The sequence below is a fragment of the Apodemus sylvaticus genome, chromosome 5 (assembly GCF_947179515.1).
Source record: "Apodemus sylvaticus chromosome 5, mApoSyl1.1, whole genome shotgun sequence".
In the NCBI taxonomy this organism is placed as follows: domain Eukaryota; kingdom Metazoa; phylum Chordata; class Mammalia; order Rodentia; family Muridae; genus Apodemus; species Apodemus sylvaticus.
Genome location: NC_067476.1, coordinates 67,153,520 through 67,163,868, shown reverse-complemented (window position 1 = coordinate 67,163,868; position 10,349 = coordinate 67,153,520). Strand labels below are relative to the sequence as shown.

General features: G+C 36.0%; 1 protein-coding gene across 1 annotated transcript; it reads left to right on the top strand.

The window, feature by feature from the left end:
- The first annotated feature begins 1,205 nt into the window (after positions 1-1,205).
- Positions 1,206-2,147, top strand: LOC127684281 (olfactory receptor 8K3-like). Its single transcript, XM_052181235.1, has one exon. The coding sequence runs from the start codon at positions 1,206-1,208 to the stop codon at positions 2,145-2,147; it is 942 nt and encodes a 313-aa protein (XP_052037195.1).
- The last annotated feature ends 8,202 nt before the right edge of the window (positions 2,148-10,349 follow it).

Sequence of the window (10,349 nt, the reverse complement as noted above, 5' to 3'; positions counted from 1 at the left end):
TGACTGAATGAATGGCGCTTGATATATATCCACACATACACACTTATAAGGAAAAGTCTTTCAGGAGAGTGAGTATATCCAATTCTACTTGAAATCCCTGTGTTTACCATCTTTGTGACTATGTCCAGGAAGCACAGGTTTGTCGGATCACTTACTTCTGTTTCAGGTTTTCAAAATCTATACAGATAGATCTTCATTTTAAAAATACTAAGGAAGTATTTTATACATCTCACAGTACCTTACCAAATTTAATGCTAGGTAATACATAAGATGATGTCACAGATACTCAGACTTGCATGGTGTTTGGTTTCTTCAAATTATGAGTGTAAGACAATTTTGATGTGTAAGGCTAAATTTATTCATAGATGTGACCAATATGGATTGTAATAACAACACCAAATATTTTATTTTTACCTGTTAAGATTCTGTAGACCTACATATGAAGCTAGAGTATTAAGTATTTCTGTAATTTTTTCTATGTATATATACTGTTATTGGCATGAATCTTACATGTTACTACAAGTATCAAATTTTAAATATTACAATGTGGTAGTAATCTTATCAGTAATAAAAATATAAGAAAAATAAATTTTATCAATATGTGTATTGATAAATATACATACTGTATATTTATAAATAAATACATAAATTGTGTATACATAAATTGTGTATTTATAAATCTAACTATATACAATTTAAATATTTTACTTTTCATATATATTATATATTCATATATATTAATCTAGACTCATACTTCTCTGTGTATAGCAACATTCTCATGTCCTGAGAGTATTAAGATTTGAGGTTGAATGAGTCATTGGCTACATACTAAGGATAGAAGAATGTTTTCCATATTAACTAATGTTTAATATTGAAATAAAGTGACTTCTCTTAATTTAGTTAGGGAAAGCATGTATTGTTGGCAAAGATTTATGTTATTCTCTGATTAAAACATTCATGCTTGAGGAACAAGATTCATATCTGTGTCTTTCTAGCCACATTTTCATCTATGTGATATATATATATATACATATATATATATATACATATACATATACATATTTTAAGTAGATTATTTTTTATTTTTAAAAAAATAATTACAAATATTTCAAGATATTTTACTTGGGCTACTTTAAATAATATAATATTTTAAATATATTCACTGTACAAATTTCTACACAAAAACAGGTTTTTCCACAATCCAGATGGAAAATCACAGGCTCACATTGGTGACTGAATTCATCCTGATGGGCATCACTGATTGCCCTGAGCTGCAGGCCCCATTGTTTGGACTGTTTCTCATCATCTATCTGATCACACTGATGGGCAACTTGGGCATGATCATTCTTACAATGGTGGAATCCAGGCTACAAACACCCATGTACTTTTTTCTTAGACACCTTGCTACTACTGACCTTGATTATTCAACAGCTGTGGGACCAAAAATGTTAAGTAGTTTTATTGTAGACCAAAATATAATATCATTTTATTTTTGTGCTGTCCAGTTTGCTTTCTTTAGTATGTTCATTATTAGTGATTTTTTTATTCTCTCTGCAATGTCTTATGACCGTTATGTCGCCATCTGTAAACCACTCCTCTATAATGTGATTATGTCACAAAGGGTGTGTTGGGTCCTCGTGGCAATCCCATACCTATACAGTATATTTGTAGCTCTCATAGCAACCATAAATATTTTTTCTTCATCCTTCTGTGGCCAAAATATTATCAACCATTTCTACTGTGATGGTCCTCCTTTGACATCTCTGCTTTGCTCAAATAAAGAGGAAAGTGAACGCTTAAATTTAATCTTATCAACTATTAACTTGATTTCTTCACCACTCGTCATTCTTGTCTCCTATCTGCTTATTCTCAGAACTATTCTCAGGATGAACTCTGCTGAGGGCAGGCAGAAGGCCTTCTCCACCTGTGGGTCTCATCTGACAGTGGTTATTGTATTCTATGGGACATTGATATTTATGTATGTGCAACCTAAGTCCAGTCACTCCTTAAACACTGACAATGCAGCTTCCATCTTTTATACCCTAATAATCCCCATGTTGAATCCCTTGATCTATAGCTTGAGGAACAAAGATGTAAAATATTCCATTAGAAAAACAGGGAAAATCATTCAAAATATCTTTTCCTAGAAATTACATGTTGTTTAATGTTACTTTATTTTACAACAAATAAATGTAATTGCTTTATATGTTTCAGTAAAAAAAGATAAAATAAAAATACAAAAACAGCAATGGAAAAAGGTTCTTAGAAGAATCCATTTATGAAAAATACAGTTGAAGAAATGAAGTAGCATAGAAGAAGAATTTTGAAGTCTATAAACCTAAAAAGAGTAACAATGGTTTTTCTGCAAATTAATGAAGAGTACAACTATCTCTTGTAATTTTAATTAGTTTTATAAATTGAACTTTACAATAAATGCAATGCTGTTCATGTATATATGTGTATTTGTATGAAAATGTATTGTTGATGTTTTAGCATTTACATAAATTTTATATTTATGCATATTTCTATAAAATGTAGTTAAAACTGTTGGTCACCATATCAAAAAGTGAAGTCTATTACTTTGATATTAAAGGTCCAGCAATCAGAGCACACTCATGCTTTCATGCCACAGGGAATTGTTTTATTATTCTTGCCTTTATAATTTGTTTTTATTTATTGGTTATTTTATTTATATACATTTCAAATTTTATCCCTTTTCCCAGTTTGCTTTTCAAAACCCCTCTAGCCCATCCTCCCTCTGCCTGCTTCTATGTGGGTGCTTCCACACACCCACCCACTCCCTTCTCACCATCGTAGCATTCCCCTATGCTGTGGCATCTTATCTTCAGAGGACCAAGGCCTCCCTTCTCATTGATGCCAGATAAGGCCATTGTCTGCTACATATACAGCTAGAGCCTTGGGTCCTTCCATGTGTATTCTTTGGTTGGTGGTTTAGTTCCTGAGGGCTCTTGGGGGTCTGGTTGGTTGATGTTGTTCTATTTATGGGTTTGCAATCTCCTTCAACTCCTTCAGTTTTATCCTGATTTCATATTACTTTTCTTTCACATTACTTCCTATGTGATTCAAATGGCAATAATTAATGCAGTACATTTTGTGATTATAGTTTACATTTTCAGTGTATCATTTAATAATATGGACATCAAAGCATATTATATGTATTTTTGTGAGCATGTGTATATGAGAGAGTGTGTTTTGTCTTGTTTACTGGAATAATCTTAATACATTTATTTCCATTTATGTTACTTAATGATGTTATGTTTTCTTTCTAGATGGAACATATATTTCTTATAAGTTATATACTAAGTTTCAATTATTGGATGAAATAATCTTATAATTAATTGGGAAGTGCAGGCAGAAAAATAGTTTTTCCAAGGTAAACCTGGGCCACATAATTATTCTGAGATCAATCTATGCTATATTCAATGAGTTGAAAAATAAAACAAATCCCAGAAATATTAAGAAAAGAATACCTTTGAGTTATGCTTGACAATCATTTTATGGATTTTAAATAGTGCTAAAACATGTTTCTACCAGTCAACAGCAGCAGAAGGTGCTTTATTCCAGAATTATGGTTGCTTTTTATTTGTTTCATCACATTTTTCAGCACATTTTCATTTTGCTGTTTTCAAACCAGATGATAAATGCATAACCTCTCTGGGGCATTCCTTCTGGTATTTATCACCAAAGATTAAGTGCATTCATAGCATATTTAAACTTTTATGCTATATCTATGAGTCAGTGAATTATAGAATATCTGAAGGATGTTAGTCAGGGAGCTGTAATTTAAATTTTCAACATTAATTGTGCTATTTTTGTTAGATATTTAATTTAATAAAATATTGAATATTGCTTTTTCTATGTTATGAAAGTCACACGTGTTTTCAAATTCTGATTTACTCACAGTAATGTCTAGCAATTAAAATCAAGGTCTTATTGAAAGTAAAAAAAAAAAACTAACCTTAGAATTTATAATATTGAGATCAAAAACAGTTCTCCTTAAAGAGTTTTTAAATTTTCTGATTAAAAAATATTTCAAAATAAGTAGACTCATCAATACATAGAAAATAGAGAAATACTTTTATACTTGTTAAGTTAAACACGTTATATACTAAGTTTTGATACAAGGAAAACACATAAATGAGCCTTTAAAATTTGAAAACAATAGGGCATGGGTAGTCCCTCAGAGCATATGTCCCTGAGGAATAATGATTTAGCAATCATTAATTAACATCAATAGCTTTTCAGCATAGGTTGGGACTTTATCACCGCATCCTCATCTGTGCTTTAATTTTGTCCTTCTTTTTTTTTTTTTTTTTTTTGTGTCTTTTTTTTTTTGATATAATTTATTTACATTTCAAATGATTTCCCCTTTTCTAGCCCCCCCCACTCCCCGAAAGTCCCGTAAGCCCCCTTCTCTTCCCCTGTCCTCCCTCCCACCCCTTCCCAGTTCCCCGTTCTGGTTTTGCCAAATACTGTTTCACTGAGTCTTTCCAGAACCAGGGACCACTCCTGCTTTCTTCTTGTATCTCATTTGATGTGTGGATTATGTTTTGGGTATTCCAGTTTTCTAGGTTAATAACCACTTATTAGTGAGTGCATACCATGATTCACCTTTTGAGTCTGGGTTACCTCACTTAGTATGATGTTCTCTAGCTCCATCCATTTGCCTAAGAATTTCATGAATTCATTGTTTCTAATGGCTGAATAGTACTCCATTGTGTAGATATACCACATTTTTTGTATCCACTCTTCTGTTGAGGGATACCTGGGTTCTTTCCAGCATCTGGCAATTATAAATAGGGCTGCTATGAACATAGTAGAGCATGTATCCTTATTACATGGTGGGGAATCCTCTGGGTATATGCCCAGGAGTGGTATAGCAGGATCTTCTGGAAGTGAGGTGCCCAGTTTTCGGAGGAACCGCCAGACTGCTTTCCAGAGTGGTTGTACCAATTTGCAACCCCACCAGCAGTGGAGGAGTGTTCCTCTTTCTCCGCACCCTCTCCAACACCTGCTGTCTCCTGAATTTTTAATCTTAGCCATTCTGACTGGTGTAAGATGAAATCTTAGGGTTGTTTTGATTTGCATTTCCCTAATGACTAATGAAGTGGAGCAGGAAGTAACAATCACTATTCCTTAATATCTCTTAACATCAATGGACTCAATGCCCCAATAAAAAGACACAGACTAACTGACTGGATACGTAAACAGGACCCTACATTTTGCTGCTTACAGGAAACACACCTCAGGGTCAAAGACAAACACTACCTTAGAGTAAAAGGCTGGAAGACAATTTTACAAGCAAATGGTCTCAGGAAACAAGCTGGAGTAGCCATTTTAATATCAGATAAAATTGACTTTCAACCCAAAGTCATCAAAAGAGACTCTGAGGGACACTTCTTGCTGGTCAAAGGAAAAATACAACAAGAAGAACTCTCAATCCTGAACATCTATGCTCCAAATGCAAGGGCACCCTCTTTCATAAAAGAAACTTTATTAAAACTCAAAGCACACATTGCACCTAACACAATAATTGTGGGTGACTTCAACACTGCACTTTCCTCAATGGACCGATCAGGAAAACAGAAACTAAACAAGGACACAATGAAACTAATTGAAGCTTTGGACCAATTAGATTTAACTGATATATATAGAACATTCTATCCTAAAACAAAAGAATATACCTTTTTTTCAGCACCTCATGGTACCTTCTCCAAAATCGACCATATAATTGGTCACAAGACAGACCTCAACAAATATAAAAAGATAGAACTAATCCCATGCCTCCTATCTGATCACTATGGAATAAAAGTGGTCTTCAATAGCAACAGAAACAACAGAAAACCCACATACACGTGGAAATTGAACAATACTCTACTCAATGACACCTTGGTCAAGGAAGAAATAAAGAAAGAAATTAAAGACTTTTTAGAACACAATGAAAATGAAAACACAACATACCCAAATCTATGGGACACAATGAAAGCAGTGCTAAGAGGAAAACTCATAGCCCTGAGTGCCTCCAAAAAGAAAATGGAGAGAGCATACATTACCAACTTAATGACACACCTGAAAGCCCTAGAACAAAAAGAAGCTATTTCACCCAGGAGGAGTAGAAGGCAGGAAATCATCAAACGCAGGGCCGAAATCAATCAAGTAGAAACAAAGAGAACCATACAAAAAATCAACAAAACTAGGAGCTGGTTCTTTGAGAAAATCAACAAGATAGATAAACCCTTAGACAGACTGACCAAAGGGCACAGAGAAAGTATCCAAATTAACAAACTTAGAAATGAAAAGGGAGACATAACAACGGAAACTGAGGAAATCCAAAAAATCATCAGATCCTACTACAAGAGCCTGTACTCAACACAACTGGAGAATCTGGAGGAAATGGACAATTTCCTTGACAGATACCAAATACCAAAATTAAATCAGGACCAACTAGACCATCTAAACAGTCCCATAAAGCCTAAAGAAATAGAAGGAGTCATAGAAAGTCTTCCAACCAAAAAAAGCACAGGACCAGATGGTTTCAGTGCAGAATTCTACCAGACCTTCAAAGAAGAGTTAACACCAATACTCTTCAAACTATTCCACAAAATAGAAACAGAAGGAACACTACCCAATTCCTTCTACGAAGCCACAATTACGCTGATACCAAAGCCACACAAAGATCCAACAAAGAAAGAGAACTTCAGACCAATTTCCCTAATTTTGTCCTTCTTGACCTCACATCGTTTTGTGCATGTATTACAGGACTGTGTATCTCAAAAACAGTTTTGCTGTTATCATGCACTGCTCCTGGTGCACTCCTTATGCTCCTATCTCTTTTTAGATAATGCTTTTGTACAATGATATGAGGAAGGTGTCACATTCAGAGCTGAGAGCTTTGACTTTTTTTAGTACCCTGAGAAGTTGGAGGTATCTGTTAGTCACGATTTTGATATCTGTTAGTCACCTTTTCATTTTCTGTGATGAGTATTGACAGACTCACTTATCTATGGGTATAAGTCTTTGGAGTCTCATTAGGAGTTTTCATCAAAATCATTATAGTAAATTCTTCCCAAATGTCATAAACCTATTTTCTTCAAGGTTGTGGTTTTTTAAATGGTGGAGGTATAATTTAGATTTATAATTGCACGAGTTAGTTTTCTCACCCTGCCTATACCCACCCAAATGCTGCAGCCTGTGAGCCACTCAGGAGGTCAACAGAAACCAAGGACACAGGAGGCCCACAATAATCAGAGGGGACCATGCCTAACTCAAGCCACAAAAGTCTCTCTGTCTTCAAAGAGGCCAGTTCCAGTCAGGAACACCTAGGCTAGTTAACACAAGAGAGAAGTTACAGATTACCAGAAGAAAGCCCAAGATCATAAGCAATGGAACATAAAGCAAATTTTGTAACATCACAACTCAGTTCTCCCACCAGAGAAAGTCCTGGTTACCTTAAAACACATGACAAGCAAGATAATGGCCTAAAATCTTATCTCATGAAGATGATAGAGGCCTTGAAGGAGGCATACAAGAAACATACCTCAGCATCAAAGACAGATAACACTCCAGAGTAAAAGGCTGGAAAAAAGTTTTCTAAGCAAATGGCTCTAAGAAACAAGCTGGAGTTGCCATTCTAATATCCAATAAATTAGACTTTAAGCCAAAAGTTATCAAATGTAATGGGGAAGGACATTTCACATTCATCAATGGAAAAATCCACCAAGAGGACGTCTCAATCTTGCACATTTATGTCCCAAATGCAAGGGCACCCACATTAATAAAGGAAACATTACTAAAGCACAAAATACATATTGAACATCACACAATAATAGTGTAAAACTTCAACATCCCACTCATCAATGGATAGGTCATTGAAACCAAACTATACAGAGACACCAGGAACCTAACAGAAGATATGAACCCAATGGATTTAACAGATATCTGCAGATCATTTCACCACCAAATGAGAGAGTAAATACAGGATAACAAATATAATTCTCAACAATAAAAGAATATCTGAAGGAATCACCACCCCTCTCCTCAATCTGTACTACAAAACAATAGTGATAAAAATAGTATGGTATTTGAACAGAGAAAGAAAAGTTGATCAATGAAATAAAATCAAAGACACAGAAGTAAACCAATGCACCTATGGACACTTGATCTTTGACAAGAAGCCAAAAGCAATCAGTGTCAAAAGAAAGCATCTTCAATAAATGGTGCTAGTCTAACCGTCAGTCTATATGGTAGAAAATAAAAATAGACTCATATTTATCACCTTGCACAAAATTAAAGTCCAAGTGGATGAAAAGCCTCAACATAAAACCAGATACACTGAATCTAATAGAAGAGAGAGTTAGAGAGAGCCTTCAACTCATCAACATGGGGGGAAATTCCCTGAACAGAACACCAGTGGCTCAGGCTTTAAGATCAACAATTGATAAATGGAACCTCATGAAACTGCAAAGCCTCTGTAAGGCAAAAGAAATAATCAGTAGAACAAATTGGTAAACTACAGATTGGGAAAAATATCTTCACTAGCCCTACATCCAACAGAGGGCTACAAAGCAAAATATATAAAGAACTCAAGAAGTTAACTAACAAAACCACAAATAACTCAATTAAAAAATGAGGTACAGAGCTAAACAGAAACTTCATAACAGAAATCTCAAACGGCTGTGAAGCACTTAAAGAAAAGTTCAAAATCTTTCATCATCAGAGAAATGCAAATTAAATCTACCCTAAATTTCAACTTCACACCAATCAGAAGCTACCTGAGATTCACCTTTACACCATTCAGAGGCTAAGATAAAACTCAAGTAGCATTCCATTCTGGCAAGGATGTGGAAAAGGGGGAAAACTCCTCCATTGCTGGTGAAGTTTGCAAACTGGTACAACCACCCTGGAAATCAATCTGGCGTACCTCAGAAAATTGGAAATAGTTCTGTAGAGTTGTAGACCCACATCGTGTGCTCAGTCACAGGGGATGGTTTGTTGGGAAGGAGGAACTCCAGAAATTTAACTGAGTTTATCCCATGTCCTGGACTGTAAGGAAGCACTGAGATCTGGGGGTGAGAATGTGTAGTCTGAGATACAGGAAACCTGGAGTTGGTTCGGGGATCCTGGGGCCTGAGATGAGGCCCAGATTGGAGTTGTCAGACTTATACACCCAGGCTTCTCTGGATGTCATGGAGAAGAGTTGGGAGCCCTCGGGCTGTGTCTTGCCTGCGGCCAGAGCATAAGAGGAGAGCTCCAGCTTTTCCCCATGGGGAGATGATCCTTGCTTGGTGGATGCGGGTTTGGTGGCAGTTGTAGCTGAGAGTACAAAGAGGCCTTCTATGGGAGATTAGGCTATGTCTCTATGGGAAATGATTTCTTTGTGGCTCTGCATCGTGGATCTTGATGAAAAGAGGCAGATCATGGTTATAAACAATTTATTCTCATGACAGAAAATGGATACATAAAACCATACCCCTCTTCTCAGGGTGCGCTTGAGATCAAAGACTTTGCAGGGAAGAATGTCTGGGAAGGGAAGCTTATTGACTAAGCCCTAAAAGCCTCTACATACTTCATTAGCATGCAGAACTCCGATGTATACGTGACTATTGTATTGGTCTGAGATATTAGGGATGCTGCATATGCTTGTGGAAGAGCTTGAGTTGTTGCTGCTAAGTGACTAATGGTCACAAATCTCTCTATGGTGTGTTTCAGCTACAGACAGTGTCCTGATGCCTCGATCAGGCAAAGCTCCCCTCATCCCTTCAGTGTCTCTGGGGCTACTAGCCTTTGGCTTGTCCTTACCAGGCTTCCTCTCATAGTCCACCACCCTGCATAGTTCTACCTGAAGATCCAACTATAACACTCTTGAGCATTACCCAAAAGAAACCTCACCATTACACAGGGTCACATGCTCTTCTCTGTTCAGAACAACCTTATTTATAATAGCCAGAAGCTGAAAAAAACCCTGATGCCCCTCAGCAAAAAAATGGGTATAGAAAATGTGGCTCATTTACACAATGGAATACTATTCAGCTATTAAAAATGAGGACATCATGAATTTTGCAACATATGGATGTAACAGGAATATAGCATTCTGAGTGAGGTAACTCAGATTAAAAAGAATATGCATGGTATATACTCCCTGCTAAGTGAATATTAGCTAAAAATTTACAGAATACCTAAGATACAATTTACTGACCACAAGAAGTATAACATACAGAAATACCTAAGTGAGGAGGCTTCAATTTCACTTAGAAGGGGGAAGAAAATAATCACAGGAGGCAGAGGGATGGAAGGACCTGGATGGGACATGTAGGGAGAGGCGCTAAGAG